Genomic DNA, 21443 nt, shown 5'->3' with positions numbered 1-21443 from the left:
GGAATGGGGGGGGTGGTGGTGGGAATACCGTATGTAATACGTAAGGAGTTATTCGCCCTGCAGCTGTTGGCTCCATTCAGGATGTCCGGAGGGGAGTTCCTCCACACGCGCTGTGTAAACACGGCTGAGGTCCGTTCAGGGTCCGGGTGCCCCTGAGGAGCTGGGGATCGGGTTCGTGGGCTCCGTAAACCACAGAGGGACGGTCCCAGTGACACCTGCACCTCCCGACACTCCACATCTCCCCACCGCTGAAGGGGTGGGGGTGCGCAGGGGACACGGTGGAAGTGAGGTTGTGGGACGCTGATTGGAAGATGCCCTGGTTGGAATGGGGGGGGGGGGGGCGGGGGTCCTATGGGTACTGGGTCAGGGGATTAAAGGCGGGGATCACACAGCTGGCAGATGTAGGTCGTCCTGTCGGCACGGTAACCATGGCCCAGTGGGTTCTGGGAGACGTTGGGGGGGGGGGGGGGGGGGGGGGGGGGCTGGGGGTCCACGTAGCTGCGCAGGGCGAGAGAGGCGTGGCCAAAACGGAGCGCGAGCTCACCAAGGAACCTGGAAAAGAGACGCGCGCCCAAACATTTGGAGGAACATCTGCTGCCATGGAAACGCCAAAATCCAAAGCAAACACTCGCACTTCTTACTACTTAACTACCCCCAAAACGTTTGTTTATTCCTGTTAGGAACAAATTTAAATTTGGTAAAAAAATAAATAAAAAGACTTCTTGTTTTTATTGGGTGGACAGTCGGCTTCATTAACACGGGGGTCAGTGGGTCTAAACGCGTTCAGCGGAGACTTGTGCGCTGTGTTCTGAGGTGAGGTCGGGCGCGCGCACACTGCCTCCCACAGTTCCCTGCACTCCGTCACCCCCCACCCCCACCCCCACCCCGCGCAGCTGTTTCAGCACGGAGAAGAGACGGATCTGACCGTGTCCCATCCGGGAAAAGATTGATAGATAGACCAACGGAGAGGCGAGGGTGGGGTGGGGTGGGGTGGGGGGGCGGTGTTGCGGATAACTGGATCCCCATTGTCTGCCCGAAAATCCCCTTGGTCTTCAGAGCCCCTGCAGAAAGGGAGGAAAAAAATGCAAAACAAAGAAACCCTCACTGGGACAGTCCCGGAACTGTGCGGAGATGTCGGGGATCTGTAAAAGCCCCCTTCCCCCTCCGCCCCCCCCCCCCCCCAAATTACAGTCAAGTTAAAAATGGATTCTGCTTTGGAAACATAACCCATGTTCCGAGGCCTTTTTTATTTAGTTTCAAATGGAGTTAGGTCACCCCCCCCCCCCGGCCCCCCAATAAGTTAACTGACGTGTGGATGGTTAACGGGGACGTATGGCGGGACTTTCTTCCCCAAAATTCCTCCGGCGGTAATTAAGGATGGTGAGGCCGCGGGGAGGTCACATGTGAGAGCGGGGGATTGTTCGCCGACGGACAAACGCTCCCTTCTCTGCCGGGCGAACAGGGGGGGGGGGGCTGGCGTCTCCCGTCCCGTCCCGTCCTGTCCCGTCCGGCTCGGCCGGCTATTCCCAGCACCCGCACGGGACGCCTGCATTTCGGAGCTCGTCCCCGCTCTCCCAAAAATCTCCTAATCCTGAGTTTTGGGCGCACGGCAAACCTGTGGAAGCGACGTGATTGGACCCCCCTAGGAAACGACGAGGAGGCGTGTCTTTGGCGTGAGGGCTAAGCTAGCTACGGCTACGCTACGTATCCGAAGCGGGTGAGTGAGCGTCGTTCTCCGGGGTCGGCGGTCTTCCTCGGGACACGCGGGGGGGACACACTACCCGCTTTGTCCCGTAATTACAATATGAATGCGCGAACGTCGAAAACTGCCTCGCTCCTGCTTGCCTTCGCAGTATTTTTACCCCCCTCTCTCCCCCCATCCCACCAGACGCGTTAGCTTTCGCGTGGGCACCGCGCCCGGGTTTTGCGCCAGAGCCGCGGCGGCGTCGGTCGCGGTCTCGTTAACAGAGAGCGGCGCGTGCGGGCGGCGTCCATTTTGTGTCATGTGCCAGCTCTGGGACGGCCGGTGGGAGTAAATGGGGTCTTTTTAAAAACGCAAGCGTGCCGCGGTCCCATCCCCGTCGTCCTACGGGACCCTGCCGGAGCACCAGAGCGCGCTTTTCACACGTTAGCGTCCCAGCCCACGCCGCCGCGATTTATGCATCAGAACTGCGCTGGTTTCGCGGTCCCGCCCGATTAGCATTCTGCGCCTCTAAGCAATCCGCCACTCTGACCGGCAGTGACCCCGGACCCTTCCCCTTCCCCTGCTGTGGTCAGTTGCTTTTTGTCCGTCTTTCTTTTTTCTTTCCTATTTTTTTTTCATCTCTCCTTCACTTCTCCCGTCCACTTTGCGATGTCCAGAAGTCTTTGTTTATTTATTTATTTATATTACCCAGAATGCTTTGCGTTGTTTGTGTCGTTAACGCGCGTAGCCGGCCGAGCCGGAGCCTGGCCTGCCCGCGGCGCCGGTGGAAAGCCTGACTCTGCAGTACGGAGCCCGTCTGAAACCGTATATCTGCGCAGAGCTGCGGCTCGCGTCTGAGAGAGGCTGCGGCCCCCCCACCCCACCCCGCAACCACCGTACCCCCCCCAACCCCCCCCCCACCACGAAAAACCCCAAGCTCATGTGCTATTACGGTTTTGAAGGTATTTCTCGGAAATAGCTGTGCCCTAATGTCGTGGAAACTGAAAGTGCTCTGTTTTGACCAGCTCTGTGGTGTGGGGGGGAGGGGGGGGGGGGGGGGGGGAGGAGGGGGGAGGGCGGGGGGGCTGGTTTGCAGCTTATGCCCTGATCCTTTGTCAAAGGACCATAGAAGGGACCATAGAACCGGACTCGTCTGGTCGGCTGTTGACAGTAACGGGAGAGCCCGGACACAAGCCGCCGTGCATCCCAGGGAAGAGGGGGATGATGGGAAGGTAGCGATTTGGGGGTGGCTAAAAAGCAAACCCTCTCAGCTGTGTGTCAGAACTGCGGCAGGCGGCGCCCGTTTCTGATCCCCGAAACCCTGCAGGCGATACGGGCGACCCCCTGATACGCCGTCAATTAAACCGAGCGATGCCTTTTAACGCGGGATCGGCGACGCTCGTCTTCGCTTTTTTCTCACGACCGTGCGCTTCTGGACCGCGGTCGCGTAGACCGCTGCACTTCCCCTCTCGAAAGGGCCGTTTCTCACGCTGTTCTGTGGTCGCGACTCGGTGCGAGGAGAGAGAGCAAAAAATGTCACCCGTTCAGAAAACAACCGACAAACCAATGAGTTCTAAATAGGGGAGCGGTAAACGAAACGACGACGAAGCCGCTGTACCTCTGGGGACGTTGCTCTCTACAGGTGTTTCTCAGCGAAAGAAGCATTGTGGGTTTATGTGGGGTTTTTTTTAAATTTAAATTTACTCTGTTTTTGTGAAGGTAGACGTTCCTCTTGAGGCGCGACCCGTGTCGAGGCGCTTTGTGAGCACAGAAGAGCCCAGGTGTTGGGAAGCCCGGCCAGAGGGGCGGTGTTAAAGGTGTTAGCGTGTTAGGCTCGGTGGAGCCCCTGAGGCAGGGCGATTTCCCTTCGCCTCTCTCTCTCTCTCTCTCTCTCTCTCTCTCTCTCTTTGATTAGGAGCTGTTAGCCCGTTAGCGGCTAACGGGCTACGCCGCGTCACCTCTCTCTCTCTCTCTCTCTCTTTGATTAGGAGCTGTTAGCCTGTTAGCGGCTAACGGGCTACGCCGTGGCGGTGACGCGGCGGACGGCCGTCTGCTGGCAGTCGTCTTGCGCTCAGCGTGTGTTCCCGGCTCCGCTTTTGGCCTGTTAGATCTGCCGAAAGCTGCTCCCAAAACAGGGTTGAAGTGCTGTTTGCAGTTCTCAGTTTTCCCGCAAGCTTCTCCCGTTGAGTCCTGTCTAGGTCAATAGCTCCCTTAGGCTAATGCTACTGTGCTCCAGGTTGTGTGGGTTGAAATGTTTGCAGTACTTGCTCCAGCCATGCACTACACCACCAGATTTCACTAATGAGCTTTACTTCCTGAATCAAGGAGGAAGTAAAATAATGAGTGAAATCGGGTGGTGTAGTGCATGGTTGGAGCAAATACCTGGAGACATTTTGGCCTGGTGGAACAGTAGCCCTACCTTTGATCTTTGGTACATAGCTTCAGGATTTGACTTCAGCAAAATGTGACTCAAGTGGTTTCACATGCTGACGTTTATGTGCCGGGTCTTACAGTTCTGCCCAGTAGGGGGCGACAGAGAGACGTTGCCTCCGTGTTCAAGACTTTCCTGAGAATTTTCAGAGTAATTCTCCTTTAATTGGACCCAAGCACTCCTCCGCGTTCCCTGGAGAATCAGCCATGTGTGTGCATCAGTGGATACAGCTGTCTGAAAAGCCTGATGTCATGTTACTCTGGAAACCGGCGAAAAACTAAAAATAATAAGAGAATACGGAGGCATTTTGTCTCGGGTTCGCTGAAAATCGTTTAAAACCAGGCCGTACGGGCTCCTTGGATGTACGTTGTCAGCGTAGCATTATTGGCCTTGCACTTTGGTTTGCATTTATTTTTTGTTTTGTCTGCCTGAGGCCTTGAGTCAGCGATGCAGCAGGAGGCCATGGACAGTGTCACCAGGCTGTGATTTGCTGTTGGGGGGGGGGGGCGGGGGTTACTGTTTCTAATGTGCTTCAGCACTCAATCACAAAACCAAGTCCTCCCTGAAATGGTTTTCAGGACACGGGGGCTGTGTTAACTAAGGAAAAACAGCAGAGGGGGGTTCAAGGCTTTGCTTGTACATGTGGGCCGTGGGTTAAAAAAAAAACATGCAGGGGAAATGTTCTCAGCTGTGGAGTTTAAAATGTTCAAATTCAATTTCCTCTTAATACGCCAAAGTCATTTAAATAACAATTAACGTCTGAAACGTGTGGAGAAAATCAGTTCATTTTTACGTGTGCTTATTTGACTAATCACAGCAGAGTGCGCTCCTTACGCCCCCCCCCACCCCCAACGCCATCTTAACCGCCACTAATCCCCAGCCTCCTAATAACCGGCTCCCGAAATTCCCGCTAACGCCCGTCGCCGTGCCCGCCAGGTCCGCGGGAGCGCCCCTCCTCCACGGGTCACGGAACACACGAAAAAAAAAAACCAAAATGTTTAAAGAGAGAAGGACAGCCTGAGGGATTGTGGGTACTCTCAGTCGCGAGGGAGTCGCCCGCTAGCGAAGTGGGCTGAAGTGGGCTGAAGTGGGCTGAAGTGGGCTGAAGTGGGCTGAAGTGGGCTGAAGTGGGCTGAAGTGTCGCCGGAGAGAGAGATTTCCGCTACGTGCGCTCAGCCACTCTCTGGGGTTTCTGTACTAAATGAGGCTGCCAAGTGACACACACACCCACACACACATACATGCACACACACACACACCCACACACACATACACACACAAACATGTACACACACACCCACGCACACATACACACACAAACATGTACACACACACCCACGCACACATGCACACACAAACATGTACACACACACCCACACACACAAACATGCACACACACACACACAAACATGTGCATGCACACACACACACACACACATGCACGTGCGGACACACGCGCACACATATACAAACAACGCGCACACACGCAAACACAGAGGCACACGCACCCACACAAACGCAGGCACACCTTGGTGTGTTTATATGCTGAAATACATTTCAGGGCTCAATCTAAATCTAATTTGAAAAAAGAAATAAATCCCATGTTCAAATCCCATTAGATGTGGAAATTGAAAAATCTGAAATGATGAAAGTCAGCCTGGGAATGGCTTGTTTGGCCTGCGTGCCGGTTGTGCATTGGGTACAAGTGTACAGCAGCGCTGGAGGCTAACAGCACACCAGAGCAGGAGTTTCTTAAAGACACTGGGGGGTATGAATGTCTGATTCCCTTCCCCAGATTTGATGGCTGGGCCCGGTCCCAGGCCTCTCACGAATTCCTCCCCCCTTTCTGAGCAAGCAGGGGGCCTTGTGGGGGTCTATGGCGTGTTGCCTGGATTTCATCAGAACTGTCATACTACCCCCCTACGGCCCCCCCCCCCTACACACCCACGGGCCACCCCGCCTCACCACCTCTCCTTCCCCCCCCCCCCCCTCCCCCTTCCAGTCTCGCGAGCAGTCAGACGACGAGCTGGAGGACTCAGTAAAGTTCCGACGCCTCCACAAGCTGGTGAACTCCACCCGCAGAGTGAGGAAGAAGCTGATCAAGGTGGAGGAGGGCAAGAAGCCGGGCTCCGAAGGTACTTGGCTAAGCACTTAATTAATCCCTTTAAGGTGTATGGTCACAAAGACTAAAGTGTGAGGTCACAAATATGTGATTAGAGTGTTCTGAACTGGACATTCTAATGCTGATGTCACAATCACTACTGGTGACTGAAAGCAGTGGAGTTCTAGAACACTGACTTTTTCTAGAACACTGAACACTGGTTTTGGGGGAAAAAAGCTAGAGATCTCATTGAGCTGCTAATTATTAGAATCAGGTGTGTTAGGGTTGGAATGAAAACCTACAGGACAATAAATCTTCAAGTACAGGGTCAGGCAGCCCATGCTCTAGGTGTTCAATGAGCTGTGCTTTGTTAGATTTTGAGTGAAACCCTACAGGGCAGTAGATCTCCAGGAGCAGAGTCGGGCAGCCCTCCATAAGCGTTTTTTTTCTGTGCAGAGTCCCTGAGTTTGGAGGCGTCCCCCACGTGCGAGGACAACGCGGCCCTGTACACGGGGGTGCAGAAGAAGCCGGCCGTCCCGCCGGAGGAGTCCCTGCCCTCCCTGCTGCAGGAGCGCCGGTCCCTGGACGGCGACTCGGACAGCCTGACCACCTCGCCCTCGTCCGGCAGCCTGGACGCCTGGTCCGGCCACAAGCTGGTCAAGACCTTCGGCAAGTCTGCCGGGGGCGGCGGCGGCGGCGGCGGTCACGGGCTGGTCCGGCAGGGCAGGAAGCCCAGCGCGGGGGGCGGGGTCGGCGGCAGTGGCTCCTCCTTCTCCGAGGCGGACGGGTGTGGCGGCGGCGGCGGCGGCGGGGACGAGGCGGACGCCGCCGCGGGCAAGGTGTCGCGCTCCATGACGGACAGCGAGGTGCGGAAGGCGCTGAGCTCGCTCAGCCACGGGGTGAGTATCGAGAGCGTCTACGGCTTCTACGGCCTGACCGCCAGGCCCCGCCCCCACCTCCTGGTCTCCCTGGAGGACGTCCAGAGCCCCGCCAAGCGGCCGTCCCGGCCCAAGGGTCGCGAGCGCGACCCAAACTACGCCTACTCCTCCAAGCACCTGGTGCACCAGCGGTCCCGCCCCAAGCTGCACGGGGCCCCCTCGTCCCCCGCCCACTGCGACCTGCAGCTGCTGCGGGACAAGGCTAAGGGGGGGGGGCGGGGGTGGCTGTGGCGGTGGCGGCGGGGGCGGCGGAGGTGGCGGAGGAGGAGGAGGAGGAGGAGGAGGGGGGGGCTGGGCGTTCCCCGCGCGGAAGCTGCGGGGCCGGACGGCGGTGAGCGAGTTCAACATCACGTACGTGGTGGAGCGCAGCCTGTACGGGCACCTGAGCTGGGCGCAGCTGGTGAGGCCCGCCGCCGAGCGCACGCTCAGCAAGGCCGAGCGCCAGGACCTGCGCCGCTGCCTGCTGGACGAGGACGCCGACGCCGCCGACAGGAAGTGGGCGTCCAGCGTGGACCGCTGCACCAAGCGGGTCCTCTTGCGCATTCAGCAGAAGTCTGTGAGTCGCCGGGGGCAACCGGGGGGGGGGGGGGGGGGGGGGGCCACAGTGCCTGCCCTGCCCCGCCCCCCCTCCCCCCCTTTTTTAACGGTGGTTTTGGCTCTTTCGAGGCTGCAGAATGACCTTAGGGTTAGGGTGCGCCACCCATGTGACCTCACGCTACTGCTGTACAGCGCTTTTTTACTGGTCAGAATTAGGCAAGGGAAACCGGTTCAGGGTACGCTCTCAGGTGTGTGTTTATGCATGTGTGTGTGTGTGTGAGATTCTGCTGTGATGCACGCACTAAATTCTTTTCAGTTCAAAATTCAATGATGTATTATGGTTGAGTTTTATTTTAGTGAATAAATAATCTTTCGGATTCACCCTCATATCCCTTTAGTAGCTAAATCACCAGAAAGGTCAATGGAAAATGTCAAGAGGCACCAGCCCTCAAGCAAGAGCAGATGATGTGGAAGCGTGTGTGTGTGTGTTTGTGTGTGTGTGTATCTGTGTGTATGTGTGTGTGTTTTCCTGCATGTGTGTGCACACGCATACATGTGTGTAGCGAGGGGTTTGGATCATTGGGGCAGGTGAGAAGGTACATTTATCATAACTGCATGACCCTGCTACTGTTGAGGGTTAATATACCATTCTTTGTTACACTACAAGTCCAGCTCATATCGTAACCTACTGTACAAGTATGCTATGTCTGATACCAGCAGCCCGCGACAGCCAGGGTTATGTTTGAAGGTAGTCACCAAGCATTATTATGATGTACTCTTGTCATCGTCATGTGACTTCAGTGTGATCAGTGAAGGTTACTGGTGAGTAAGGATGCAGTCAGAGCTCAGAAATTCAAATTTTAAGAGTTATAACCGAACACAAGAAGTCAGGGTTAGAGCGTGTTATTCTGCAGCCTTGAAAAGTCGAAATGCCCGTTTATATTTATATATATATATATATATATATTTTTTTTTTTTTTTGCATTCAGTGGCAGTGGTCACCATCCATAGTTTTTGATTTATTCATTTTTTAAATTTATTTTTATTTTTGTTGGTTGGTAATTTTCTGCCTCAGCCATGAATCGATGCGCATGGTAACGGGTGTGACGGGATTCGCTGTCCTGTTTCCGTGGGAACGTCTTCCACATGCATGGCCATTCCATTGAGTATTGAAACATTTTTTTCATCTCCAGATTATTTTATTTTTTTTGGGTGGGGGTGTATGATGGATAAACCACATTCTCCCCCCCCCCCCATTCTTCCTCATGGGGAGCCTCCAGCATGCAGAGAGCTGGACTGCGGACTCTGACCTGTAGGACTGATATTCTCACTCGGTCATCCGGAAGCAAGCAGGCTTCTAGCAGCATATGAAGAAGGACATAATGAATTCAGTTTTTTTTTTTTTTTTTTCCCTCTCAAAGAGAATTAATGATGAAGGTCTGCCCAGAAACTTAAGGGGGACCTCGTTCTGTTCCTGAGCGTGGAGAAAAAAAACACAAAGGGTTGTTATTTAAAAACGGAAATCGTCGGCATTGTGTGAGCATGTGACACTCCGGGCTGTAATGGAGTCTCTTTGCTAGTGTCTGGTATCAGCTGTCTGCCCTGGAGAGACAGAGCTGACGTTGCTGCTTTTGACGTTGCTGCTTTAAACGCCTCTCTGTAGCCTCTCGCTAACACCCCCCCCCCACACTAAAATCTCCACATCTCACCACTCTTTCCACGCAAAGCTACGTTTCTCAGAGGCTACGGCCTTTTTAGAAAACTTGCAAGGGCATGATGGGAAGGGTGGGCCTCCACGGCCTGTCTTCAAGGGCAAGTCGCTGGCCACGATGTACCCTTTCTGATTGATAATGGCGTCACTGGACGAACCGCGGTTGAGAGTTAAACCTGGTGGGGGGAAAGTGTTTGGTTGGACGCATCATGGACGTGGCAAGTAGATAACGCCTCCAAGCATTGGATCACCGTCTGCATTTTACCATAAAAGGGCTTGAGTTTACAAACAGCTGTCCAACCAAATGTTCTCCCTGGGTTGGTTTTTTTTTTTCCAGAGTAGTACTGAAAGTTTCTTTGGAAGTCACTAAAGACTGATTGTCGACCGCCTAGATTTGGCACCAAAAATGTCTTCATTGTATTACGGAGTGAGTCAGATTCTACATGGACCATTCTTCAAGAAACCTTGTTATTTTATTACTCAGTTTTTTTTTGTTGTTTTTTTCTGGCAAATCCAGAAATTTAAGTGTTCAGCTCTTTTGTCATTGAATCTCGGGGGGTGGGGGGGGGGTGGGGACACAACATCGCAGCATACGGATTTGTTTTTAAACATTGCAAACCATGCAGTCATGACCCAACAAGCTTCCATGGTGATATCAAGCATGAATCATTGTGGTTTGACTCTTTCAGTGTTGGGGGGGGTGGTGGTGGAGGGGGGGGGAGGCTGTTGGTTGAGCGTGTTGGTCTTAATTCATTCTCTCGTGTTCTTTCATCTTCAGAGAACCTGCAGTTTTGGGGGGTTTGACCTGTCCAACCGGTCACTCCATGTTGTCAACACTGGCAGTGACCCCGCAGTAAGTTTGGGGCGACGTTATGAGCATCTGGGGGTTTGGGATGTGGGGACGGGGGGACGGGGGAGCGGTGGAAAATTGGACAAGCAGCTTATGTCAGTCATGCGTTTTTGAAGTTACCATTCTTTCATTACTGTATTTGCTTGTTCATTTTCTTACTTCAACAAAACCATCCTGTATGGCTGCTCATTGCTTCTCTGTATCCAGTGTGGAATCAGTACTCCATTTAATAAATGTTTTGAAATATTAACTTCCATTTCAGCAATTGACCTTTATATTAATTTATACAACTTGTACTAATTTAAACTTTTCTTTCAAGATGTCAATGCAGTATTATGTAAGATGATTTGACCCCCTGATTCTGCAATGTGCTACAGAACAAAGACCAAGAGGCGATTTACAGGGAAGTGGTGAAGTCCCCCACAACGTCTCGAATCTCTCTGGGAAAGAAGGTGAAGTCCGTGAAGGAGACCATGAGAAAGCGCATGTCCAAGAAGTACAGCAGCTCTCTGTCTGAACAGGTCAGTGCTTGAACTTATCTGCTCCTCTGCACTCTGCTGCACTGTCTGACGATCTGTGTTATCCTCACTCTGCACTCTGCTGCACTGTCTGACGATCTGTGCTATCCTCACTCTGCACTCTACTGCAATGTCTGACAGTCTTTGTCATCCTCACGCTCACCTCTCTACTGCAATGTCTGCCACTGCCATTTTCCCGTGTCATCCTTGCTCTGCACCCTACAGCAGTGTCTGACTATATTCTGTGTTGTCCTCACTCTGCACTCTACAGTAATGTCTGGAAGTTATTCTCGCACTGCACTGCACAGCAGTGTTTGACAGCCTGCAGATCATCTACACCATCATCTGACAGTGATTTCTACATCTCATGCCTCCTCAGGGGCCCTGTACACAAATGAGTAACAGTTTGCTCATTATATTCCACGTCCAGCTCTAGATTAAAATGCAGCTCTGTCATCCACCCCCCACCCCCACCCCCACCCCCACTCCCTGCTCACTCAGCAAAGCTGTACGCTGGACCCAGGGACACCATCACAGCTGTAGGGCAATGCGTGCTGCGAACCCCAGTGGATGTCCTGTTGGATGAGATGTAGATTAGCCTAGCCCCTCCGCCCTCTGATCTCATCAGGGTAGCTCAGTATCCATCCCAGAAGGCCTTTGGCCAACGCACAGAAAAAAAGAACAGATGAAGTTTTGTGTGTCGGTTACAGAATGCAGGCTTCCAGCGAAACAGAACTCAGCGAAACTGAGGCCATCTCTCCCGCTCGATCTCTCTCTCGCTCTCTATCTCTTTCTCTCTCTCTCGCTCTCTCTCTCTCTCTCTCCCTTGATTTCTCTCTTTCTGTCTCTCTCTCTCTCCCTCGTTCAATAGCTTAGCTCATTGAAGTGAGGCGAATCCGCCTCTCGAAGCTCTGTGAGATTTATGGCAGTTGGTAACCGTGGCGCCCAGCAAACACAAACAGTTGTTTTCTCAGGGCCTGCCTGCAGTTGGGAGTTTGCATGGGGGTCCGTGCCTTTGACCTCACCGAGTGGGGGGATGCGATTGGCTCAGATGCTGCTGAACAGAAACAGATGCATCTCCCCAGCCTTGTTATTTACTGCACTGCAGTGTAATGTGTGTACAGACCTTATGGGGACATTCCGGCTTTTGCCTCCTTGTGAGGACCTCCCCTTCTGCCCACTCTGGGGATATTTACATTGCGCAGCTCACAGGAATTGCTGACAGGTTCCTGGAACATTTTGAAATGTATGCTTCTCACTTATTATGTGTATTTGTTGCTCGCAGGCTACAAACTAATTCAAATAAGTATTTATATTTTCAAAAATTGCCTAAAATGAGCATTAATGCGTTTGCCAACAACATAAGAAAAGAAAAAAGAATTTCAGCAAAAGTTGGGACACAATAACCATAACAGTTCAGGCCCTATACAGGCATTTTTGAATGTTCTTTCTCATCATCTGAAGAATCGAGTCCCTCATAAATGCAGCCCTGTGATTTGTTATACGTTAGCGCCCTCTGCTGGCAGTGTTGTGGACTGTAAATTGGAAACCTGTGTGAGAGGTGTGCAGTATGAGCTGTGCTGTACAGTTTGGTAACTCTGCGTCTTCGGCTCTGTCCCGCAGTCGAGCCCCGATGGGACGCCCGGGTCGCCCCAGTCCCCCCAGCCGGACACCGACTCCCTGGAGAAGCCCAAACTGAAGGCCGGGGGCTCCGTGGAGAGCCTCAGAAGCTCCCTGAGCGGCCAGAGCTCCATGAGTAAGTGTGTGTGTGTGCGTGTGTGTGTGTGTGTGTGAGTGTGTGTATGTGTGAGTGTGTGTGTGACTGAGTGAGTGAGTGAGTGAGTGTGTGTGTGTGTGTGTGTGTGCGTGCGTGTGTGTGTGTGAGTGAGAGTGTGTGTGACTGAGTGAGTGAGTGTGTGTGTGCGCGAGTGTGTGAGTGTGTGCGCGCGCGCACCTGTGTGCGTGTGTGTGCGCGCACATGTGGGAGTCTGTGTGTGTGTACATGTACGAGTCTGTGCCTGTGAGTGTGCCTGTGCGTGTGTGTGTGAGTGTGTGCAAGTCTGTGCCTGTGCGTGTATGTGTGTGCGAGTCTGTGTGTGTGTACATGTACGAGTCTGTGCCTGTGCGTGTGTGTGAGTGTGCCTGTGCGTGTGTGTGTGAGTGTGCCTGTGCGAGACTGTGTGTGTGTGTGCAAGTCTGTGCCTGTGCGTGTGTGTGTGTGCGAGTCTGTGTGCGTGTGTGTGTGTGCGTGCGGCGTGCTTGCATGCACACTCATATCTCATCTGGTTTCACTTAGCTCCCCCGCAGGAGTGTGGGCAGGCAGAGGAAGCAGCAGCAGCCCCTGCTGCACTTCACCCCCTTTATTTACACTCTCAGGCAGACCCGATTAGCCACTGTCAGCGCTCAGCCTGTGGGGCTGTACTGAGTCTCACACCCGTTCTGCTCTCTGCCCCTGTTTCTGGAAAATTCCCTGGTGCTACCTTTATTTTGGTCCTCTTAACTGTTAACAGAATTACTCCCAGTAAAAGCACAAGGGGTCTTCCATGGCCTCAGTCCCCAGTAGGTCTGTGTCAGATCACACTGGTCCCCAGTAGGTCTGTGTCAGGTCACACCGGTCCCCAGTAGGTCTGTGTCAGATCACACCGGTCCCCAGTAGGAATGGTGTAGTGAAGGCTGGCATTCTTAACCCTTTGAAGAGCAGGTTTTTTGGATTGCATTTTTCAGCATTCTAAGTCGGTGTTCTAGAACTGCGCTGCTTTCAGTTTCCAGAACTGATTGTGACATCAGCATTAGAATGTTCAGTTAAGAACATTCTGATCACGTAATTGTGATCTCACACCTTCGAGGGTTAAGGGCAACTGTGTTAAAATGCACCTAACGCATGACATCATATTAGCAATGAGTAGATACTCCCACACTTACAGTATGAATGAATTATTTTAATATAGAGTTGCTCTGTGAGTCATAGGCAATCATGTGACCAGGTCTTGCACAAGCCTGTTCCTGAAAGCCACCACCAGGGGGTGCTCTCTCCCACCACCAGGGGTGTGCTCTGTCATCATGGTGCAGGCATGTGTGAAGAATACAGGATTAGTCTGCTTTTTTAGTCTAATTTCTCTCAAGCCCCACTTTTCTCTTTGCAATTTTGCAATACTGCTATTATGTACCACAATGTCAGGTCTGTTAGAATATAATTTAAACAGACATTGTTTGCTGGATCTAAAGAAATTGTCCATTTTGCGCACAAAAGCCTGGCATTTGCTTATAGCTCTCAGAATTTAGCTGGGGTTAACCCTATTGTCATGAGGGGGGTTGCTCTTATGTTCAAAAATATTGTATCATAGCTCCATGCTGCGATTTTCAGGGTGGTCAGCGTTGCTGAAAAGTTTTTCAGAATCTCACAGGATTCACGAGGTTACATTGCAGCAGATTTCATGGTTGATTTACGCGACCGTGTGGATGTCTTACGCTAATGGGTCCAGAGGCTCTGAGTGCTGTAAGGTGCTCAGATAAAGGCCTGTGAAATTCAGGCTGTCCTTAAGTAGCCCTGTGCCCAGCAGTCTTCAGTTTGTGCCAGGCTCTGCTTTTTCTGACGTGACAAAATAAGCCAAATTCAAAGCTGCCTTCTTCTGTTTTTTTTCCCCACAAAGAACTTTCTTTCTTTTTTCTTTTTTTACCACATGTAAGGCCTTTACAGTATTCTACTCTGAAAACAAGTGGGATGTGCAGATTGACGTTCCTCGGTTTTTAATCTTTAATTCTTCCCCAATCCTTTAATGCCTTGGATGGAGACCAAGCCTGTAGGCCCCCGCACATGTTAATGATTCGACACTACCTGTTTTTTTTTCCCCTTCGCTTCCCACGGTAGTCATCACTGTTCGGGAAGAGCTGAAGCATTGTGACGTTTTAAACTGAATACTGCAGCCCTGTACTGAATACTGCAGCCCTGTTCTGTCCTGGCTCGCTCTGCGATTCAGCTCCTCAAGGCCCGATCTGTCAACAGAGCAATTGAGCTGCAGAAATCCTGTGAGCAAATTGTGCCACCATTTTTTTTTTTTTGTAATGTTATTATGGAAGGACAAATGTTTTTTTTCCCAGTTTGCTTTATTTTATTTCAGTTCAAGCAGACTTTAAAAAAAAAAATTTTTTTTAACTTCACAGCCTTTTTAATCCCCAGCCATTTATTGTAACGCTGCTCATTTGACAAGACAGTTACTTGTCTTGACTCGTAAGTTTTTTTTTTTTGTTTTTTTTTTTCAGGATTTCTTGCTTGTGTTGATTCCATATTTGTCATATGAAGGATTTATAAGGATCACTTATGTGAAGTTTTATGTTTGTTCATAAGGATTTTTGAGGATAATCCGCTTGTGGTGTTTTGCATTTTTTGATTCAAGTTCCTTCATATTGCTCTTCTCTTCATACACGGCATTAAATAAGGATTTTGGAAGATGTTTTTTTTTCATTTTTTAAATATACCGTGTTATGATTGTGCAGGATTTAAACCTTGTGCAGAGGTTTATTTATGGTTCTGTGTGTTTATGAGGAATATCTGCTATTGGCTGTCTGTTTAAATTGAGCTGGGATGGAAGGCCTGTTTAAACTGAGCTGGGATGGAAGGCCTGTTTAAACTGAGCTGGGATGGAAGGCCTGTTTAAATTCAGCTGGGGTGGAAGGCCTGTTTAAATTCAGCTGGGATGGAAGGCCTGTTTAAATTCAGCTGGGATGGAAGGCCTGTTTAAATTCAGCTGGGATGGAAGGCCTGTTTAAATTCAGTTGGGATGGAAGGCCTGTTTAAATTCAGTTGGGATGGAAGGCCTGTTTAAATTCAGCTGGGATGGAAGGCCTGTTTAAATTCAGCTGGGGTGGAAGGCCTGTTTAAATTCAGCTGGGATGGAAGGCCTGTTTAAATTCAGCTGGGATGGAAGGCCTGTTTAAATTCAGCTGGGATGGAAGGCCTGTTTAAATTCAGCTGGGATGGAAGGCCTGTTTAAATTCAGCTGGGATGGAAGGCCTGTTTAAATTCAGCTGGGGGGGGGGAAGGTTCCGGTTAATTCCGTCAGTTTAAACTGAGCTGCCGATGGTGGAAGGTTCCGGAGGTCATAACCCCCCCCCCCCCCCGTCTGTCGCAGGCGGGCAGACGGTCAGCACCACGGACTCGTCGGCCAGTAACCGCGAGAGCGTGAAGTCGGAGGACGGCGACGACGAGGAGCCGCCGTACAGAGGCCCCTTCTGCGGCCGAGCGAGGGTCCACACCGACTTCACCCCCAGCCCCTACGACACCGACTCCCTCAAACTAAAGGTACTCTACCTCTCCCTCTCTCCCTCTCTCTCTCCCTCCCTCCCTCTCTCTCTCTCTCTCTCTCACACTCTCACTACACCCCCAGCCCCTACGACACCGACTCCCTCAAACTAAAGGTACTCAACTCTCCCTCCCTCCCTCTCCCTCACTCTCCCTCTCTCACACACCGACTTCACCCCCAGCCCCTACGACACCAACTCCCTCAAACTAAAGGTACTCTACCTCTCCCTCCCTCCCTCTCTCTCTTTCTCTCTCTCCCTCTCTCATACTCACAAAACCCCCAGCCCCTATGACACCGACTCCCTTAAACTAAAGGTACACATCTCTCTCTCTCTCTCTCCCTCTCCCTCCCTCTTTCCCTCCCTCTCCCTCTCCATCACACTCTCTCTCTCTCCCTCTCTCACACACTCACACCAACATTGAAAGTCATGTTATGTACACATTAGTTGTGCCAGTCGGGTCCTCTGTCGGGTCACTGGCGCTGAACCACTCTGCCGCTGTGCCGCAGAGAGGCGACGTCATCGACATCATCAGCAAGCCGCCGATGGGCACGTGGATGGGCCTGCTGAACAACAAGGTGGGCACCTTCAAGTTCATCTACGTGGACGTGCTGAGCGAGGAGGAGGAGAAGCCCAAGCGGCCCGTGCGCCGGAGGAGGAAGGGCCGGCCGCCCAAGCCCACGTCCGTGGAGGAGCTGCTGGAGCGCGTCAACCTCAAGGTGCGAGAGCGACGGCCCTCAGGCTCCGCCCACGAGGCTGCTTTAGCCAATCAGGCTCTGCCTACACGGTGTATCTGTGCAGGCTCCTCCCATAAAGCTGGTTTATTTAATCAGACTCCGCCCACATGATTATATGACCACAGGCCCCGCCCATAAAGCTACTGTAGCCAATCAGGCTCTGTCTACGTGGTGCATCTGTACAGGCTCCTCCCATAAAGCTGGTTTATTCAATCAGGCTCCACCCACATGATTATATGACCACAGGCTCCTCCCATAAAGCTGCTTTAACCAATCAGGCCCCACCGACTCGTCGCATCAGCATAGGCTCCTCCCATAAAGCCACTTTAACCAATCAGGTGCCGCCTACACAGTACATCAGCACAGGCTCCTCCCACAAAGCTGGTTTTGTCAGTCAGGCTCCACCCCAACCACAGGACTGTGGTTTTTCATAGCTAGAGAATAACTATAAAGAAGTAAACCACTGCCATTATAATTTAGCAAAAGGGTCATATTTAAGAGGTGAGTTGTAACAAGAGAAGGTTAAAATGCAAAGCACCAGCTGGGTGTCCATTTTACACAGTAAAAAAAACTGTGTTGCTACAGTACTGGTTTCCCTTCAGAAGGTACCCAGAGCAGGGCACCATTTTGCACATTTTGCACAGGCATGGCAGTTTCCGCTGCGAGGCGAGCTTTCTGGCCTGAATCCAAATTTTTACCGGCATGTTCCCCCGACCTGCTCTTCCGTCTGTAGACGTTATTTTTAGGGCTGTACAGAGAGGCGGCGTACTGCAGGAAGGAAAGGTCACTGTGGTTTCCCTGGGAGGTCTGTGGGGTGCTTAGTCAAAGTTAGAATCCCTGGCCCTTCATTTCATTCTCCCACAGGACGGCCTTAATCAACAGGGACTGCCCCCCGTGTGGTTGCCTCTGAACAGGCTTCTCTGATAGGGCTGCTTTAATTAATGCAGGCTCCACCCATGCAGTTACATCACTAGTGTGCCACCAATCACAGGCTACCTTGGTAAAAATTAATAAAACGATGGAAACAGTGATTGGTTGGATCTTACTGGCTGCTTCCTAATATGCAGTGAAGTGATAAAACAGGAATGGAACTTTGGTGTTGTCACCACAGGACACACAATAGAATCCAGAGAGGAGCTCCACCAATCACAACATACATTGGTAAGAACAAATATAACAGTTCTGGCATTGATTGGTGGATACTTACTTTCTAGGTTCCCTGTGGGGAATGGTGACATGTTGTCTTATCCGTAATTCATTATCCCTGGATTCCCTCAAGGATATCCAGACAGTGGTTCTTACACCCCACCCACAATGTCTACTTCCTGTGCAGGCCGCACTTCCTGTACAAGCCCGGACCGCGCCCACATAATGAATATTCATGACTGGCCCCTCCCCATCCCTCAGCTGCCCACACCTACATCACCACACAGGTTTATTTTTTCACGTGGAGCCCCAAGCGTGGGCGGGAATGTTTTGGCCAGAGTGACCTAATGAATACCTGAGCTGGGGAAGCGCTGTCATTAGGAGCTCCATTTTGGGGGGGGCGGCTCCGTGGCTTGAAGTGGTTTATTTTCGGGGTGTGCCCGTGGAGAATAAGGCCATCTGCACCTGGAGGAGGAGATCGCCCTCCTACGCGTCTGTCCGCCTGCTCCCAGGGGCTCGGGTTGGGGGGCCGCCTTTCGTATTTTATTCCAATGCGCATTAATGACCTGGCCATTCAAAAGATATAAGGCATTAGATCACTAATATGTGATTTGAGGCTTCTCAACTGAAGTTCGTAACTGAAATGCTGATGTCACAATCACTACTGGTAACTGAAACCAGTAGAGTTCTAGAACACTGACCAAAAATTAAAAAAAAAAACATTCCACGAAACCGACTCCTCTTCAAAAGGATTGGCTGCATCTGTTGTTTTGAAACTTACAGTCACCCTCCAGACGGAGAAGTATTCGGTGAAAGAATGGCCCTCGTTACCTCAGTTAAAGACTGAGGAAATAATTTTATGGATCCGCGTTCTCTCAGACTGTTAGTGAAAAACAGGTGCAGGGCTTATGTTTGTTTTTTTAGTGTTTTTTTAGCGAAAGTTTCTCAGGGTGTTGGTCCGAACTGGCGCATGCCAACCAAAGCAGCCTGCTTGGTCCTTTAGTTCGAGAAGCTTCTGTTGCCTGCGGATCGTTACCATGCCGACGGCAGACCTGCTCACGTCATTCCAGGCTGCGGTGTTGGTCTTTAATTTTCTACGCCCTCCACCTGCAGAATCTACAAGAAGAGAAATATTAACTTCAGAGTGTTTCATGACTGAAGAACAAATATAAAGACCACTGGCATTTTAAACTAGCGGAAGGGCAGTGGACACGAGAAAATGCTAACATACTGAGCCACCAGCTGCTTTTTGTTTTACACTATCGGAGAAGGCGATCTGCGCTGCCTTGTCCGCAGAAACTATCTAGAGTGCGGAACCTTTTCAACGGGGCTAAGCTAGTTAACGTTTCCGGCACGAGTGTGGTTTTTTTTTTTTTTTTTTAAACCAACCGTCATGTTCTCTGCTCTTCTCCTCCGTCTTTAGACGGTATTTAATTTTTTTTTAATAAGCTGGACAAAAGCTTGCGGTGGGACAGGAAAACGTTCACTGCGGTTTGAGCCAGGAGGTCTGGGGCAAAATTAGAATCTGTGACGCTTAGTTTAATTCTATGTAGTTATCCCATTTGAAATAAGAGTTCGCATTTGACGCGATCTTTAAAATAGCCCGCAACCCTCGCGCAAATGCTGTGGTGACACGCGTTCCTTTTATTGTACCAATCGCGCGAGAGAGAGGTGCGCGTCTTTAAATACACCGCTCCCTGTACCCACAGCGTAGAAAATGAGTAGTGTCGGGTCAGGGTAATTACACAGTGAGGCATCAGCTGGAAAGGCCGAGCTTTTAAGACCTGTATTTTTAGTGTCCTTCCCTCAAAAAGGATAACAATGGCCGTGGATCGTTATGAGTTGACACCCATATAAGTGGTTTTGATGAGGTCGGGGTTTGGCGCTGTTATGAGATGGAGCTGCTGTGGGTGGGCTGTGTGTGTGTGCACGTGTGTGTGTGTGTGCGTGAGTGATAGAGAGTGTGTGTGTGTGTGTGTGCACATGCACGTGAGAGAGTGTGCGTGTTTGTGAACATGTGAGTGTGTGTGTCCTCACTCCTGTCTCTTCCCTGCACAGGAGCACATGCCCACCTTCCTGTTTAACGGCTATGAGGACCTGGACACCTTTAAGCTGTTGGAGGAGGAGGACCTGGATGAGCTCAATATCAGAGACCCTCAGCACAGAGCAGTGCTGCTCACTGCTGTAGAGCTGCTGCAGGAGTACGACAGTGAGTGAGCCTACACACATGCACGCACACACACACTCATACACACACACATGCGCGCACACACACCCTCACACACACACGCACTCTCTCTCACACACACACTCAGACACACTCACACATACACTCATGCATGCACGCACACACACATGCACACACTCTCTCTCTGTCACACATGAACACACACTGTCTTATACACACACTCACTCTCGCACGCACACTATCTCTCTCTCTCTGTCCCACACACACTCTCACATACACACATTGTTGGCGTGTGAGTGCTTAACATCCTGAGGTGCGTCTCTGCCTCTCTGTCTGTCCCACACACACTCTCTCACACACACACACACACACACACATCGTTGGCGTGTGAGTGCTTAACATCCTGAGGTGCCTCTCTCTCTCTCTCTCTGTCCCGCAGGCAGCAGTGACCCGGAGCGCAGCGGGCATACGGGGTCCCAGGAGAAGCTCCTGTCGGACGGGCAGGGCCTGGTGGGCGAGTCCCCCCGTGACTCAGGCTGTTATGAGAGTAGTGAGAACCTGGAGAATGGTAATGATCACGTCCAGCACCTGTGACTCATGTCCCAAAAAACAAAAACAAACAAAAAACAATTTTCTTCTTCTAATACCTCTGGCCTGGCCTCATGTCTACCGCGCTTCTAAGCTCAAATAAACAGGGCGGGGGGGGGGGGGGGGCTCATTGCACCCACCCCCCTCCCTAAACGCACAGTGCTCACCTCTCACTCGCCTTAACCCCTCTCTCTCTCAATTTACCCCTCTTTATTTCCTCTGTCTTGCTCTCACTCTTACTTCCCTCTTTCTTTCTCTCTCCCTCCTCCCCCCTATATAGGGGAGTAGAGGGCATGCTCGCCAAAACCCCCCCTCCCCCCTCCAAATCATCACCGCATCGTCCCAGGACTCACTGTCCATGCTTCATCTTCAGACATCCATCATCTGCTCTGACAGGACCAGCCCCCCCCTTCAAGAGACAGCACCCCCCCCCCCCATTAAAAAAGAAACTTCCTGTGGCTTTCTAAAGAGAGAGTAGGTCTCTGTGCAGTCATACTAGAACACTGAACCATAAACATGGGCTAGCCTTATCCGGGTCAAATGGTTCCTTTTTTTAAATTTTTTAAAAGCGAAACAGTTTTGAGGGTTACCACGGAGACATTCTTCAGAACAGGGCCCCTTTTTGCTTGAAATTTTGGCTTTGTGCTCCCCCCCCCCCCCCCCCCCCCCCCATTTTTCCTTTTTTAAAGTTTGATCTAGAGTTTGAGTTCCCCTTT

The 21443-nt window shown here is 51.4% G+C and overlaps 1 protein-coding gene across 6 annotated transcripts in view; it reads left to right on the top strand.

Moving 5' to 3' along the window:
- The window catches only part of sash1a (SAM and SH3 domain containing 1a), a 291932-nt gene that overhangs the window by 260186 nt on the left and 10303 nt on the right, over positions 1-21443 (top strand). For 5 of the 6 annotated variants that reach the window (XM_035421914.1, XM_035421913.1, XM_035421917.1 and 2 more), the window contains 9 exons: positions 6118-6250; positions 6673-7115; positions 10181-10255; positions 10630-10773; positions 12394-12526; positions 15900-16069; positions 16578-16787; positions 20010-20160; positions 20579-20707. In XM_035421914.1, coding sequence (XP_035277805.1) covers positions 6118-6250; positions 6673-7115; positions 10181-10255; positions 10630-10773; positions 12394-12526; positions 15900-16069; positions 16578-16787; positions 20010-20160; positions 20579-20707 — 1588 coding nt within the window. Of the gene's footprint in view, positions 1-6117; positions 6251-6672; positions 7342-7414; positions 7711-10180; positions 10256-10629; positions 10774-12393; positions 12527-15899; positions 16070-16577; positions 16788-20009; positions 20161-20578; positions 20708-21443 lie in introns of all 6 variants that reach the window. The other variant, XM_035421918.1, reaches the window with a different exon arrangement.

Source organism: Anguilla anguilla, chromosome 6 (genome assembly GCF_013347855.1).
Source record: "Anguilla anguilla isolate fAngAng1 chromosome 6, fAngAng1.pri, whole genome shotgun sequence".
Taxonomy (NCBI): Eukaryota; Metazoa; Chordata; class Actinopteri; order Anguilliformes; family Anguillidae; genus Anguilla; species Anguilla anguilla.
Note: the sequence above shows the minus strand (reverse complement) of the source record. Positions and strands in the feature narration are given on the sequence as shown.